This window comes from Pimephales promelas, chromosome 4, assembly GCF_988280905.1.
Source record: "Pimephales promelas chromosome 4, fPimPro1.hap1.1, whole genome shotgun sequence".
Lineage (NCBI taxonomy): Eukaryota > Metazoa > Chordata > Actinopteri > Cypriniformes > Leuciscidae > Pimephales > Pimephales promelas.
The window spans coordinates 39,176,667-39,194,279 of record NC_142772.1 but is presented as its reverse complement, the minus strand read 5'-3'; the positions used below and the strand labels follow the sequence as shown (position 1 = coordinate 39,194,279).

Genomic DNA, 17,613 nt, shown 5'->3' with positions numbered 1-17,613 from the left:
ATCTATTCAGCCGATTTTCTGATATTTAGAAGAATATCAGTAACCAGACAGTTTCTGGTCTCATTGACTTCCATAGTAGGAAAAAAATATACTATGGAAGTCAATGAGACCAGAAACTGTGTGGTTACTGATATTCTTCTAAAAAAATCATAAAATCAGGCTATTAAAGACGTCGAATTATTTTTTACTGAAAACAAGACAAAGATACTGATAGTGAAAATTATTTTTTTTGTAGTGTAGAATTAACCAGGTTGGACTAGAATGGAAATACATTGGTACTGGTTTGTCCAAAAGTCTTTCTATACATTGTTCTCTAAGTTTTCAGGTCATTATCAGGTCATTATCTACCACAATAACCGGTCAGGATGGTCTGTCTATTTCAGAAGTTAAACAGATGTTACATTTTTGGTGCCATGGTGAGGGAAATGTTCCTACCTCTCCCATCATCCATCTCTTTGGTGGTTCTTCCTTTGGCTCCATGGCTCCAACTGCTGGTGTGATCGACTCCTCTTCTGGCCCACTCCGGTGCATCCTGTGCTCTATTTTCCTTCATCCACGGTGGTCCAAATCTCCGGGGGGCTCTCCGTGTCTCCTTAAACACCCTCCCCAGGAGCACCAGACCATCAGAGGTAGAGCTCCCACCACCTGTGCCGCCCCCACCTTCGGATATAAGTGGGTCACGTCCGCTTCCAGAGGCGCTAGTGGTGGAAGTATCGCTGGAGAAGCCGGAGTGGAGAAAAACAAGGCTGCCAGCGGTGAGGTAGAGGAGGATGAAGGTGAAAAAGCGTACCGGTTTACGCCGGAAATAGCGGTGGATCTTCAGCAGCGTTTTGGCCATGATGGGCTCTCGAGCCACACGCATTGGCCTTTAATGTTGCACAGAAACATATAAAATCAGAGACAGCACCTTCCTAAAACGTCCATTGTACCGCGAGTACCTTTGAACCACTAAAACGATTACCTAACTAGGAAACAGTCGTTGTAAAGGTGAAGGTACTGATGATTAACACAGTTTGTCCATCTGCTACGGACCCGAAAACACTTCCCCAGCTTTCCTCTGCGGCAGTATCCAGGAACGCTGTGTGTCCGGTGTCTTTCTATGTCCTCGAAGACACAGCGATAGAGGAGACCGGTGCCACAGCAGGGGCCATGTTGTGAAAGACGAGTGGCAGTGAAGACTGAAAGATGATATTGCTGGGGGGACGCTTTCACTCCTGTTATCGGACTCTCGCTCTCCAGAGGCCTTGTTTCTCACCGAGCTGTCCGTCAATCAAAAGCAGCGCTGATTCATTCCTGACTCAGTCCTCACTCACAGACTGAAAAACATAACATGACAGTTAATGGAAACCAAGTAATTACTGATGAGGTCTCTGAGCAAAGAAAAGCACTATATCTGAGAGCGATTAAGGGCATAGAGTTGGAATTCAATAACACCATGCAGCAGATTGATGAACACCCAAACCATCAAACACAGAAGCGAGACACTTTTAAGTGCCCGGCTCTGGAGTGAGCAGAAATGTGCCAATAAGAGCCTGTACACGTTTACGCAACAGCTACACTGAAAAAGACAGGCTGGTCATGTCTTAATTATGTCCAAAAGCTGTGTTGGCTTGAGGATGTTTGTCTTTTTACAGACATTTCCAGACGATAAGGCTGATATTTATTATAAAAACGTTCATCTTGTGATTTGATCTTTAAGACATTAAAAGATTCATTTAAAATGCATTTGTTTTTCTGTTTAGCTCATATTTTCTTGAAACAAATCTACATCAACATCACATCACTCAGGGATACACAGTGCCAAAAACTCATTCATTTGCTTCACAGAATGATGTCATTATCTTATTTTTCGTGTAGCTTTGCGAACACTGCAATTTTCCTAAATATTTTTCTAATTTTCCAGTAAAATATCAAAACATCCTTAAAATAAGATTAATTCGCCTGAGAAAAAAATGCAAATGATGCGTATTCAGATCGTAATAATGTATATCAAGTCTATTTTTTAAGCATAAATCTCACAAAAACTGTTAAGACTTCCTGTGTCCATTTGTGAATTTTATAAAATATCTACAGTATCTTGTTTAAATCCGTTTGAAAAATATTTGTACCAGAAATCTGAATGCAGTCAAAAACACTGAGGAAACTGGTAACTAAAAGTCTTATTATCTGACACATTTTTTTTTCTTCATTGGTAAAGTAAGTAGTTTATTTTTTTTGGAAGTAGTCCATTTCAGTTTTCTCAAAGACTCCAGTGTCCACAGTGGGGGAAAAAAACATTCAGGCAGAGTGTTTAAACAAGCAGTCATAATCAGCCTTATTCTGAGGGTAACGGAAATTTCCGTAGCTAACATCTCACTACAGACTACGTGAATGTGCATGTGAGAGTGTGTGTGTTTGGGCTCACAATGACCCAATGTCACCGTTACCTGACCCTTGGGCTCCCACCTGCTGCAGTCAGAGCGGAGTCATGCTGATGTTATCGTGACAACATTCTAAACCAGCAGCACACAGACTTCATTCAGTGTAGATATAGCTCAGTTCCTACAGAGAGGGGAGGGAAAGAGAGGGAAAATTCATTTAAATTCATGCTGCACACCAGGGTGTCAAGGATTTCACTTAGTGTAAGCTATTTTTTTTTATTATTTGCCTTAAGCACATGTTTTTAACTTTGTAGATCCAGGCATGCGTGTGTGTGTGTGTTTCTTGTGGTAAAACTCATTGCTGCTTGGAGACATTGTGTTTGTTAGTGTAACATAGTAATGAGTGCAGATCAATTAAAATAAAGACACTAATATTAAACTATTAAATCTACAATCAAAAGCATTGAGGCCCCAGATATACTGTAAAGTCACAGTTAAGTGTATGAATGTTATTGCATTCAGTATCAAAATCTCAAAACAAATGCCATTTATTTTAAAGCGAGGTACTGTAATTAAAAGCAGGCACACTTTTCAAAAAATGATTTCACAAAAAATAAATGTGTTAGGTTTTATTGTAAATTACAAAACAGATACACTAATATAAAAAACAAAGACAAAAATATTTAAACATAAATGGAGCGGGTGTGGTGCGGGTAAAGATAAGGCTGAGGCAAAAAGCTCCAAATCAAAGATTTAGGCCACGTTTACAGAAAGCCGGGTGTTTAGCGAAACAAATATTTTAAATATAACATCATGCACACACCTGCATAAATACGCCGTCGAGCGCCATCATAACTATGCCAAACCTATTGGCGGCAGTGTAGGGAGAAGGATAAAGCCATGCAAGCCAATAAGAATTCTCAGAATCGACAAGAGAGAACCTAAATCTCCACTTTGGCCGGAGTTTTTAGAAATAATCGTTTTCTGTGATAAAAACGGGGTTTTCGTGTAAACGAGAGGCCAAACTGCAGGGGAAATATCTGCGTTTTCCCTTCGTGTAAACGGGGCCTAACTTTTACAAACAAAGAACTGAAACAGGTCAAGGCAGGTAAACGGGAAGACGATCAGCAAAACACTTCGTAACATATACATCAATCAACAAACACATACTGAACAGAAGCAAACCAGAGCCCGTCTAACGGAGAGCCTTGGCACTTCCTATTAGCCCTATAGTGTATCATTTTGGTTGCAGTTCCATTAGAATTCCACTGGAGGTGATCGCGGGCGAGTGCAGAATGAATGGGAGTCTATGGGGCTAAACGGCTAAATGTGTCTCTTTCACCTGCTATTCGTTAAATCAGCATAGATTTTATTGTTGATTCCGCAAGTTCAATATAGATTATAGGCCAAAAGTCGAATGAACGAGTACTTATGTCCTTTCGATGTCTTACAGGTTAGGCCGTTGTTGGCCGGAACACGCTAGCATTCTGCTATTGTGTGACGTCATCACATTTTTGAACGGATTTTTAGAACAGATAAATGAACTTAAAAATGCAATTTTCAGCTGAGTGTATTATCTTAGCCCTCCCTTTTGAATGCAACTGTCAAATTACTTGACAAAAAATTACATCCTGAGAAAAGTGGATTTCTGGGGGTGAAACCCCATTGACTCCCATTCATTCTGCACTCGACCGCGAGCGCCCCCGCATGGATAGAGACGTGTTACTGCAGCCAGCCCAGAAACCGGAAGTAACCAGCCAGTGCCAGTTCTCTTCAATAGGCTTTATGCCGTGCGTCACGTGACCAAACCGGAAAACGGGTCTCATCGCATCCGCTTGTCAGAGAAAGTGTTAACGGCCGTAAGAACTGACTACGATATCTATGGATATTTAAGGTAATCAGCTAACCTACCTAGTTCACTTTGTTATTGGCGTTTTATTACATTTAAATATCTAAACGTTACTGTGAAGAATAAAAAATATAAAACGTTTAAATATCAATCTGCACATGTGAGGGATATTGGTTATGCTAATCTTTGTTCGCTCCTTTTAAGTTATCTTGAGTAAAACCGCAAAAAATTTCATGAAGCACATACAAAAGACCTGGACCGGAAGCGATGCGACCTGTTTTACAGAGAATGCGGAAGTAAGTTGTGCATAAAGCCTATTAGACATTCTCTGAGCAAACTAAATACAGACACTAACGAACCAAACCAGGTGATACAGAAGAAGGTGATCAACAAGACACAGGTGATGAAGATAAACTGATGATGGTCGACATGGAAATCGATGAGCGGTGGGAAAACAGAACAGGACTAAACCAAAATACTAGAAAACGGGGAAACAAAGAGTCAAACTGTTTCACAGTGGTAATTCTTAACACTGATATCTTCACACAGCGTTATTCACTCGGAGGACGTTCTCAGGGTAGCAGGATATTTAAAAATAGACAAAAGTGGTTTGACCAGATTGGCATTCTTTGATGGATGTTTTTCACATTCACACCAAATAAGTTGAAAAAGGTTCAGTAGGAGAGACTCATGGGCCAACCATGTCAGAATTAATCTTGGCTGCTTGAGTTAAGGGCCATGACCTCAGGTTACAGTCCACAGGCTTTTCCATAAATACCCACTCCATTACTGCTAGAGGAGGCAAGCCACTGCGCATCAGCACACAGAGCGCCACAGTGCCATTACAGGCCCTTTCCTGCACATGCCCAACTGTAAATAAAAAATACCACAGCTCCTGTGGGACCACCCACGCTGTCACCATTGCATTCAGACTGTAAACCTTGGCAATATATCATTTGTCCAGTACATCTTATCAAATCAACACTCTAGATGAGACTTTTGCAAAGCACCACTCACATTCACCAGAAAACATCGACATTTAGTTTTATGCTATTGCTGTCATAAATCATTAAATAAATTTTATTCATTTTAAAATCATTGTATTTTCGGGTACAGGAAATTGTCTTGCCGAAATAACAATCATGACTTACAACAGAAGCTGATTCTTCTGACTGACAGAAGGAAAATTTATTTGTTTAGGATTTATTTTGTAGTAGAGATTACCATTATTCTGAGCACACATGAAACTATCTTTAGTTGAGTAAAAAGCATTCCCCAATCCCTGCCAAAAGTTCAGAGCGGGACCTCATGTAGTGTGTTAAAAATGACAGCATCAGCATTTCCCCATTTAAGGGCCATGACCCCAGAACCACAGGGGCCGTTCTCTCTGTCTCTCCCTCACTCTGCCTCCTCATGTTTTCTTTGTTCAGCAGCGACGGCTTTCACTTCAGATTAAAGGCTGAATTCCACAGCTACCGTAATGATGTTTACATTAGAATCTACAGGCCACAAGATCTTGCCATGGACCAGCATTTTTTAAACTTTGACATTGACAAGCACTTACATTTGCAATGAATGCCCAAGTGATCTACTAAATATTGACTTTGTGTATTTAGACTCTGGTTTACTGTCACATTTCAACATACCAGACCATATTTTACTTACTATATGTCATTTTATTTGATATACCACAAATGCACCATGCCTTCGCCTACACAGGTGAAATTGTCAGCTCATCAGCACAATGAGTGTTTATATACTGTAAGCATGTATTTTGTGCACAGAATAAAAACATCCAAACATTTCTTATGTTCTAGATATTGGCTTAAGGAGTTTACTTTATGCATATGTTCAACAATTAAAAGTTTAAAATGTATATTTTACCAATAGGACAAATAACTAAAACTAGGGCAAACTGCTTTTTCTCGAAGATTCATCAGATATTTTCTCCATAGTGTGGCCTTAAGTTACAGAAAACAGTGCACAGAAAATTCGTACGAGCAAAATACGCCACATATAAACATTCAGACAATAGTGTGCAAGATGGCTTCCCTGGTTACTCTTTATTAATTAACTAATTATACATTAAAAATACATTTACTTTAATAGAAAGTACTTCTTTACTTTGTTAGGAACATATATCCCAACCTACACCCATGAACTGCACTTGACATCATATCTCTTTACTGGATAAGTTACATGGCTAAAGCCTGTTTTAGGCACACAAAAGCTGCCCCACCCTGCTGTTTTCATGCCAGTCATTTTAATTAGAGGGATGTCTGATCTCTTAGCATGTGTCTGTTACTGGCTCTATGCCCAACTGCAATTAATTACTGGTGTGCCTGCTCAAACGACCTGGCAGCCACATAACAATTTCTCAGAGAGAATCTGCAGGGATTTCCTCTCCTCCATTTGATCCTGCTACTAGGGTTTACACACCACTTAAGGACATTTTCCTTGATGTAGCAGGTGAGAGAAGTGGGCTATCTGAGCGCTCAAGACAACCTCTTTGAGATATTGACAAGTGTGTCTTTTCCCAATACCGTAAATGAACTGCTTGTGTGCACTTGAGTTCAGAAAATGGTTTAATACTCTGATGTGAGACTTGGTTTCCAACAAGCAATTTTGCATTTAAAAGGCGTCTAATAGCCGTCCAAAAACAGCCCAGATGTCTAGGCTATAACAAGGCAAAATTTGTGCTGTCAGTGAAAATTTAATAGATGTCTAACCATAGCTCAAGAATAGACACAAATATGTCAAAGAAATGAAACCAAACACCTTATAATCACTGTTGACTTTGCTTACATTATGGAATATCATTCATCTCACATTTTATTTTTGGCAAAAATGACATGTATCCAAATTCAAGGTCATTTTTAGAAGTGGGTTACTAATAGCCGGACAATATCGGGTCTATAGTTAAAGGTGCAGTCTGTAAGAATGACAGCTAGTGGTCGAAATCGGTACAGCAGTACAAATTCAAAATATTGGAGATCGTTGCTTTCCCGCCCCCTCCTCTTCAGAGTCGACGCTCAAGCGGGTTGCCAGTTTAAGGACACGCAACAGGAACAAGCACAATTGACAATGAAAGCTGAGGAGACTAACACACTGTAAGTTGATTAGTTGATTTATTTGTGTGCTCTCATTCATAGAGATTTTTTGATGGATACTGAGGCTTTTAAGGTTTGATAGAATCTGCAATCTCTGACCCAGTTTGTTTGCTGGCTGCAATAATCTGTTTCCTGCCAACTGGCATCGAAACACTATTGGGTGAACTGGCAGTGGGTGAGATCCCACAGACAAAAACATAAACAGACATTCCAACACAGAACGCACATTTCAAAGTAAAATAACTGGCTGTAGAAGTGTTTTTCAGGGAAAAAAAACGAGTATGAACTCAGCATGTTTCCTAGGCTGGTTAAAACCAGACCATTCTCAGTTGTAAGTGAGTTAAGGCCATTGCACACTGAGTACGTAATTTTCGTATGCGTTTTTTCGTGATCGCCAGACTAAAAAAATCGTCACGCATTGAAACCTTGTACACTGAATCCGATGCGTATTTATTAAACCTTTGCGGGAAAAAACGCACAAAAATACAAAATGGATTTGTCAAGCAGTGGGGATGATTTTGTTGCGCTCCCTCTTATTGAAAAGAGAAGAAAGACAAAATATTGGGTCCATCCAATCCTGAAATTGCGCAAATTACTCCTTATCAAGGAGTTGCGAACTTATCCCTAGCGATTCAAAATTTACTTCAGAATGTCAGTGGAACAGTTTGATGCTTTGCTTGCGATTCTGGAGCCTAAATAATACATTAGTTATCGAATTGGCTGCTCAATCACCTCATTCTTATTTGATCTGAAATTTCGATCCAATTAAAAGGGGAGGTTTATTCCTTTTCTAATCTGATCGAGAGAACATAATAAACACTTGATTGAATTGAAAACTGAAACCGAAAGGACTGCGCATGTGCAGTGATGTGCGGAACGAGCTCCCCCCCGTTCCTGAACTGTCAAAAAACCTCTCAATATGTTGACTGTGGATGCGAAAAACGCAGAAAATCGAACCCCATCCAAATTTTTTTATGACGGACGAAAGTTTCAGAAGCGGTGTACAAGCGTAATTGACATAACGTGAGGTCGAATTTTTTTTAAGTGCAAAATTTTCGGATGTGAATTTCGGAATCAGTGTGCAATGGCCTTTATGGTCTGGCAAAGCTTCATAGACAAATCATTTCCAAAGGGGCGTCACCAACGGATGTGGCTCAAATGCCTCTGGACACAATTGGATAGACCTAAAGCCAATCAGAGCGACGAAGGAGATGACGTATGCAGAGCGTTCGTCTGTTGCTCTACGTTCATTTAAAATTAACAGCAAGACAACTAGAAGTGAATGTGCTTTCCATTAAATAAATCACACACAGTAAACAAAACCTTAACAAAAAAAAACGTTGCAAATTAGACGCGCAAACTGGGTACTGGTGTGGTGATGAGACGTACATGCTCGGGTAGATTCGGCTTGAAGTCGTTCATCCTCGGACTCGACTCCGCGCGCGCTGTTGATTTAAAAACAGCCGTGCACACAGCCAAGCGAAATAGGGTCTTGACAGTCTTGCGCACCAAACGCGTCATTTTTGTCGCATACACCTTTGTGCTCGTGCATCGTGCAACATTCTCTATGATTAAAAAATGTTTGTGAAAAAAATATTTTAATAACATGGTTTGTGTTTATAGAGTTCTAATGACGTGTATAACCGTCATACCCCGAGTTCCTCAGCAGCATCCATCTTTGTAAATGTACAAAATCTGCTTCACCTTCACTGTGCTGTCATCATTGTGTAAAGCCCGCCCCAACATTTCTGATTGGTGCCACGATTTTGACGGATTAGAAATGGGTTCAAATGAGCTCTTTACCAGACTAACTTGCAGAGCAAATCTAAATTTGCCGGAAATTGTCTGGGTTTTCACAGGCTACATGTTTCCTAGATATCTGCAAACATATTATGGTATTTTTTGCTTTAGTAGAGTGAAAAAGTTACATACAGCACCTTAAACGGTGAAATGATGACTATTGCTAGCTGGGTCAGGTGTACACCAAAACTAAAAAATGATAAATGTTTTAATTATCTAAATAGATTTTCTATTGCACTTAACAGCCTTCTGAAAATACATTAAGCTTGAAACAAAACCTAAAAATTACAGTGACATACAGTAAATGTCATGAAAATATGGCATTAAAACTGCATGGTAGGAAATGAGATATACTGTAGCTGTTTAAACCCTAAAAATAGGTATCTAGACAAAAAGGGGAAATATATATTTAGAATGTATTAGACTGCAAAGGTAAGGGAATATCTATGTCTAATCGTATCTCCATTGTGCTGACACTAGAAGCTATTTCAATTAAAATGTCTAATATCAGCTAATAGTGACTGTAATGCTTCTATGGACAGCACAATAAGACCATCGGGTTTTACAGGGAAGCTTAAACTGAGGGATTGGAGAGAAGTGCCTCATTGTAATCTTTATAATATTACATAGTCCATTACCCTCAATCCTCATGCTTTTATTCATCTGGGGAAACAGAAGGAGGTATGGAGAGCGAAAGGGAGCCAACAAAAATAGGTTGAAAGAACAGTTAGTAATCCCATCACATACAGTATGTGCTGCACATTACAATAGAATTGTTCTTGAGCATGATATTCCATACTACTGTATGTGCATTTGGCAATGCTTGTTTTTCCTCAGATCCCCTTACCAATCCTTACTGGATTATGAGTCCTGCATCTTGTATTAAAACGGGAGGATTCACTGCACAGCTTTTTTTTACAGCTTTCTAAAAAAAAAAAACATTTCTATCTATAGCCACATCTACAAAAAGATACACTGAACAAGCCAATGTGCTAAAGCAACTATATTTGGCTAGCATTATGTTACTAAAAATATAGGACAATTTATTTGAACTGCTAGAAGAGGACTTTAAGAATTGGAGACATTTTTATTGGAATATTGTTCTCATATCACATTTGTATCTTAATTTTTTTCTGCTACATAGCTTTAAAATGTTTGTTTGTTTTATTAAAAAATGAAGGATACATTAAAACAGATTTATAATATTACAACAACAACAAAAAAAATCCATCCTGAAAGAAAATGCATCACGATTTCCAAATAAATATTTAAGAGTATAACTGTTTTCAATGTTGCTAATAAGAGTGTTTATTATGTTTCTTAATTGATGCTTCCTGATTAATGTTTCTTGATCCAAATCATTATCAGAATGATTTCTGAAGGATCATATGACAATAAAGACTGGAATAATGGCTGCTGAAAATTGAGCTTTGTCATCACAGGAATCTTTTATAAAATATAATTTAAAAAAAAGTTATTTTAAATTGTAAAATTGTGTCATACTGTCACGAGTTGTTGTACACAAGTAAGCGCACAAAGACGAATACGTAAGGTCTTTAATTCAAAAGCACTCATGGAAACGAACTTCAAACAATACCACAACATTGATTTAGACAGGACAAACAACAGAAAGCGGTTATACACAGGGACAAATGAGTTAATTGTCAACAGGGGGTTTGTTTCCATCGTTAGCCAACTATGGTAGTAATTTCTATTGAATTGTGTTGGTAATGACAGAACTTGTGACCATAGTTAGCTTCAGGGAACGCACCCCAGAATGATAATCTGAGAAACTGAGTCAAACAGGCAGACAAGGAAGACAAAAGCAAAACACAAAAAAACATGACCAAAACAGAACATACCTCTTGACACAGTCATGCAAGGTGAACTTTATCAATCTAAAAAGCAAATAGAGCTTTTAATGCTTTTATTTCTTAGACGTCTACAAGCAGAAAAGTAATGGAATCAATCTAGAAATGTCTGACTCATTGCATGATTGCTATGCATTCAAGTAATAGCTGTATTTCAAAAATTACTGACCTGAAACTCTCAAGCTATTCCAATCAAGATAATGAGCATTGAACTGATTAGATATTTTTCTGTTATTCTCACTAAACCCCATACATTAAATAACGTCTTATATAAGCATGGACTGGCCTTAAAGGTAACACTTTACTATTAGGTCTCATTTGGTAACATAGTTGGTTAACTATGACTTCTTTATACTCATATTCTAGTCAATGTGTGTCTGATAGTCCTTAGGGCTTTAATTATGAGGCGTGCCTCAACCTTTTTTATAGAATATGGTCTTAAGTTTAACCACTTCCTCAATCCTCAATACAACTATAGGGAAAACCCGTAACGCCAAAGATGGCGGTTGTATGAACATGCCCCGCCCCTCCTGCTGGAAAGCCAATCATCTGCTTTTAACAGTCAAGCCGGGAAACATGCAAGCCTATCGTCTGTTTCCACTGACGCATGCGCACAGTTGATGTCTGCGACAACGGAGACGAGAACCATTGCGTATGCGTAGTAAACCTAGCCTATAACCTGAGAAAAGAACTTTTAAACATTTTGGGGCAAAGTCATCAAATATTTTCAGCGATTTTTATCACATTTTACTGCTGTTTCTATACAAGCAGTTTTTATGCCCCGGTAACCACTGAAAGTGCAGTTCTGACTCTCTGCCCATTCATTTAGATAGGAGTCTGGTCTTGTTAGTCCAAAACAGCTACCCGGAGGTGTTGCCAAGATGGCCGCTGAGTGGCATGACTTGCCTAAAAGGACTTTGTCTTAACCGAACCAGGAAAAAAAAGGTCCCACTCTATATTAAGTGGCTTTAAGTATTATGAACTTACATTGAATTTAATATTTTAATACAATGAAATTATTGTGTATATACAGTTTTTCATAATATTTTAAAAATACCATCATGTAAACAGAATTGTCCCTTGGCTTACACCTTAACCTACCCTTATACCTACCCACACCTGCCCCTAACCTTACCCATATCACATCTCAAGAGCAGCAAAAGTGTTGTACAATACAACATGAACACAATAAGCATATTTACTTATTTTTTGATGTAAGTACATACTAAAAGCCGCTTAATACTTTGTAAAGTGGGACCAAAAAAACCCTCAATCAATCAATCAATCAATTGGACCTACAACGAATCAGAGCAATGCAGTAAGTGACGTATGTTGAGCTACGCATAGTTGTCAACAGAACTCAACTGTATGGAAGAAGTAGTAAAATAATGAGGTTTTCATTGCGTTCCATCTTCTTAGCGACCATCAGAGCCAGCGAATCCTGTAGGAAGGACGGCTGATTTACTTTCTGATTTACAAATGCCTTGATTGCGGCTCTCTGTTCGCCTTTTAAAATTAACGCACTGTCGATTTATTTTACAACAGACGATTACAATTCTAACAAAATGAAACACTATTGTAAAGTATTAACACCTTAAACACTTTATAACGACTCCCAGAGGACAGTTTTTTAGCCTATATTACTGCAATTCATATCAGTCATACAACACATTTAGCTCTTAGAACAAACATTGTTTTTATTACAGAGATTGATGCAAGCTGATTTGATGCACTAAAAAATATCAAGAGATAAGAATAAGGCAACTCAAGCAGTAACAGTCACATGCACACACTCAGCAGAGTTCACTACGGCAGTGTTTCCTGTGTCACCTTCGGTCAACAACGTCATTAATTAACTTAGAGGAACAGTCTGTTTTTCCACACTATAGCCAAGCCGGAAAAACGCTTCACTCATCTTTCCTCAGAGGAGTGTGGCTTTCCCTTCCTGGATGCTCTTCCCAAACCCTGGCGATTCCCCGCTTTTTAATGGCTTAACAAAAGCTCACTTGGGTGTCATTTGGACCTCATATAATTAGGAATAATAAACCCTTGGGACACAGAGATAACAGAAAAATCATGAATACAAACACACAAGCCTGTCTATCTTAAATCTGCCACGCGCTGACCTCAGCTTATCTGAGCAAAAGAGATAGAGTTATTTTCATAACATGAAAATATTTTTGAGCCTGGCCAAGTCAAGTTCAACTTATCAACTAAATTACTTAAAAAACATACTTATATATATATATATATATATATATATATATAAATATTTATATTCAATTTGTCCCACAGTCATACCTGCTGCATAGGAAATTTTATTACAGAAAAAAACTTGATTCAGATAAAAAGGTATTTCTATGCATATAATATATATATATATATATATATATATATATATATATACATACATACATAAATTATTATTTAAAATGATATAAATAGATAAAATACAAATATTACTAAATTAATATTAGTAAAAAAAAACAAAATAAAGATGAGACATTAGGTCTGAACAACTAAGTATGTAAATCATTTTTATATTATGTAATTGGTTTATCATGATACATGACACGCATGGTACATAATTATCTGCTTACATTTAAATGGTACTGTAAATGAACATAAGACATAAAGAAATCAAATGTGACATCTAAACTTTTCAGTTACCTGACTGAGACACTATAATCCTGTCTGTCTTTTGCTACTAAAGCCTCTTAGTCTAGACTGAGTCCTCTCAACAGACGAGAGAAAACCAAACTCAACCCTGATAAAGTACATAACAAAATCCCCCCAAGCAAATGATGAAGATAGTAATTTTGAAGAGAAGAGAAGAGAAGAGAAGATTGGCTTGCTGAATAAGTATTTAAGTGCAATCCCATTCATTCAGCTACAGCTCTAGTTAGAGTTGGGTTAGTCTGATTACAAGCAATGGGACAGCAGGAAGAACAGACAATTGTGTCTCAGGAGAGCACTGTCTTTCAAATCCTTCCTGAGTTGAGACACAAGGAGAGAGAGAGAGACAGAGAACAAAGAAACAAATAAAGAAGGTTTTACTGACTCTTTCCATGTTACAGGGATAGTTCACCCAAAAGGACACAAAAACACTATAAAGATATCATAAAAGTGGTCTATATGAAAGCCATATGATAGTTTTGTGTGTCATTGTTCACTGAAAATCAGATGACATTGCTCTTACATCACGGTCTTTTGGACCGTGAACCATTTGGTTCCCAGTAAAGTGCATTATATGGAGAAAAATCCTGGAATGTTTTCATCAAAAACCTTAATTTCTTTTCGGCTGAAGAAAGAAAGACATGGACATCTTGGATGACATGGGGGTGAGTAAATTATCAGCAAAAGTTTTTTTAAAAGTGAACTACTCCTTTACCTTAACTTGCTAGTTGGGTGTCTCCAAGGGGGGAAAATTAATCAATAAACAGGTAACAAGAAGGGAGGGGCTAGACAATCATCAAGAGAGCGTATGGCAACAAGCCATGTGCTCACACCAAACATGAAAAATCACAAGCCATGTGCCCACACAAAACGAGACATGAACACGCAGCCAATGAGAACTCATATGCCGCGCGCTCACATAAAACATGACAACAGAAAAGCATAAAGTGAAATCAAAAGCTGCGTGCTACACAGCACAAGACAAAACATGACATGAAAGTACATGAAACAAGTCAGACAAGACAAAACGGTGTCAGGGCTCTCTCACAAAACCAAGAAAATAGACTAGACAGAAGTGACAGAACCCTGATAAAGAACCAATGTGGTTCATGCTCATGTGTTAAGCATGAGCTTCTGTTTATGTTCACTGATCGATGTTTAAAAGTGAATAAAAGACTAATTTAAATATGTTTATCATATAAAGCGATTGTGTCTCTTCAGAAAATTTAGAACTAAATCTCTCAATTCATAAGGATTAGCTTTACGATATGTCAAAGTGGTAGTTTTATAGGTGTGTATGGAGGGACAGAAGGCTCAGATTTCATCAAGAAAATTTTATCTTCATTTGTGTTCAGAAGATGAACGAAAGCCTTATGGGACGAAAGTCTAATGTATGAAAGAGTTTTCGTTTTTGGGTGAACTATCTCTTTAAGCCCTCAACCTAAGGATGAGCTGATGTGGCTTAGAAATACCGTTCAATTTTCAATTTTAACCTATTTTGAAACTTGAAATCACCCAATTCATTTTATCTGCATGGGAAAGAGCGACCAGCACATTCTTTAGAATTTCCATTTTGTATTCCACAGAAAAAAAAGGGCATCAAACAGATTTGAAATGACATGAGGGTGATATAATTATTTAGTCAATTATCCCTTTAATGCAATTGATGAAGAGTCAGGGAAAGAAAATCAGTGCTCGAAGGCTACATGTGGCTTGCGTACATGCACACAAAAAGGCGTCTGTCAGCGCCTGTGAGTGGGTATGTGCTGCAAATGTCCTTGTTGCTGAGCGCCCGCATGCACCACTGAAGTTTCCGTTCTTCCTTTCAGAAACCATTCTGAATATGAATAAAAAATGAGCTGAGAGTGCAAGAGAAAAATAGACTACGAAAGAGAGCGAGAGCAAGACAAAGAGCTGGTGAGTCTTGAGAGAGTGGGCGGAAGATAAATTGCAGAAGTAGGGTGAACTACGAGTTGAACGAAAGAACACAAACGGGAGGGGCGAACAAGAGAAAGAAATGACTGTGGGTTCCTTTGAGAAATGTGGCAGTAAGGCTTGTCGTCGCTAAAATGCTATTATACAAAATAATCTGCTGCAGAAATGTATTAGGACATTAGCTGGGGGAAGGGAAGAGAAGTTGTCAGATCAGACCTGTATGAAGAAGACTGGCCATTTTGACTGATTCCATGGTCTATATCCTGAGCTGTGTTCATTCAGCAGGTTTTTAAACAATGGTGAAAGGATAAGAATCCTTTGTTGACAGAATAATTATTGCAAATCACAATCATTCGTACCCATTACGTCACTAAAAGTCCCCCAGCACCACCTGATGTGCAGGAATAGATGTTGACATTGCCTGAAAGCATTGTTTAAGCTCTCATCTTTGGCAGGAGCAAAGTGTTTGATGATTTGTCCAGAGTAAACGCATTCTACAGAGATATGAGAAATGCCTCATACCAGTGTAAGCGAAGACTCATTAAACCACAGACGCACTGCCACCACAGAGGTTTACATTTTTTTGTAGTCTCAATAGTGTAAATCTAAAATCCTGTTTATAAAACACTGTGTTAATGCCGTTAAACAGACTGCTACTGACTGTTATTTGTACATGGTGACATGGGATGAAACAAGCAGGATGAGCTGTGCCGGATGATTTTATTATTTACCTTCAATCTTAATGTAGCCCTTATTAATGAATAAGGACTGTTAATGCCAAGGGCAAATTTGGGGGGCTTAAAGGGATAGTTCACCCAAAAATGAAAATTAGCCCATGATTTACTCACCCTGGCCAGAAGCCATTCTAGGTGTATATGACATTCTTCTTTCAGACGAATACAATCGGAGTCATATAAGAAAATGTTCTGGCTCATCCAAGCCTTATAATGGGAGTCAATGGATATATTTTTTTTGGAAGTCCACCAAACCCAATCCATCCGTGATAAAACTAAAATAACTAGCTTCCAGCAAACTCTCTCAGCCTTTATTAACCCCCACCTATGAAAATTCAGTCATTATTTATCATCATGTCCTCATATGGTTCCAAACCCATGAGACTTTCATTCATCTTTGGAATACAAAAATGAAGATCTTTTTTAATAAAATCTGAGAGCTTTCGGTCCCTCCATTTACAGCTACGCAACTGACGACACTTTCATGCTTCAAATAAGAGAACCTAAAACTAATCCAAATCCAAATTTTCTAAAGAGACACGAACTTTTTATATGATGAACTTAGGCTGAATTTAGGCTTTTGTTCACATTAACATTCATTAACTCAGATCTAATAAACGGAAGCTCAAGCATGTTTGCTTAACTTGGTAGTTTTATAGGTGTCTATGGAGGGACAAAAAGCTTAGATTTCATCAAAAAGATCTTCATTTGTGTTCAGAAGATGAACGAAAGTCTTATGGGCTTGGAACGTCATGAGGGTAAGTAATGAATGAAAGAATTTTTGTTTTTGGGTGAACTATCTCTTTAAGCCCTCACCTAAGGATGAGCTGATGTGGCTTAGAAATGCCGTTCAATTTTAGGGTCAGTAAGTAAAACTTTTTTACCAAGATGAATGATATACCAACTAAATAGGGTCTTGCAACCTATTTTTGACACTGTTTCAAAACTAAAGTGAATCTGAACAAAAGCAGTATTCATGTCAAGTCAGCAAAACAAGTAAGTCAAAGCATTCTTGCTTATGTATGCAAATGAATTTAACATTTGTAAAAGCAAAAATGACCTTAAGGACGTTGGGAACAGTTTACATTATCCAAATCACTCAATGTTTTGTGCCGCCCCCCGTTAAAAGCGACCGACAACCTCCCAATAATGCTCTTACTCTCAGTCTAAATGACATTTAGTTAACAGGGTTGATTATTTTCAGTGTTTTTGGTTTGGATTTGATCCTGCACCATTAGCAGGTAATTACCATGAGTATAATGACTCCATTACTAAAAC

At 38.1% G+C, this 17,613-nt stretch overlaps 1 protein-coding gene across 6 annotated transcripts in view; it reads right to left on the bottom strand.

The window, feature by feature from the left end:
* Positions 1 to 17,613, bottom strand: part of wscd2 (WSC domain sialate O sulfotransferase 2) — a 69,180-nt gene that overhangs the window by 26,475 nt on the left and 25,092 nt on the right. For 5 of the 6 annotated variants that reach the window (XM_089130488.1, XM_039658211.2, XM_039658210.2 and 2 more), the window contains exons 2-3: positions 2,427 to 2,541; positions 436 to 1,316 (exon numbers count right to left, since the gene is read on the bottom strand). In XM_089130488.1, coding sequence (XP_088986614.1) covers positions 436 to 862 — 427 coding nt within the window. In that variant the 5' untranslated portion in view covers positions 863 to 1,316; positions 2,427 to 2,541. The remainder of the gene's footprint in view (positions 1 to 435; positions 1,317 to 2,426; positions 2,542 to 17,613) is intronic. The other variant, XM_039658214.2, reaches the window with a different exon arrangement.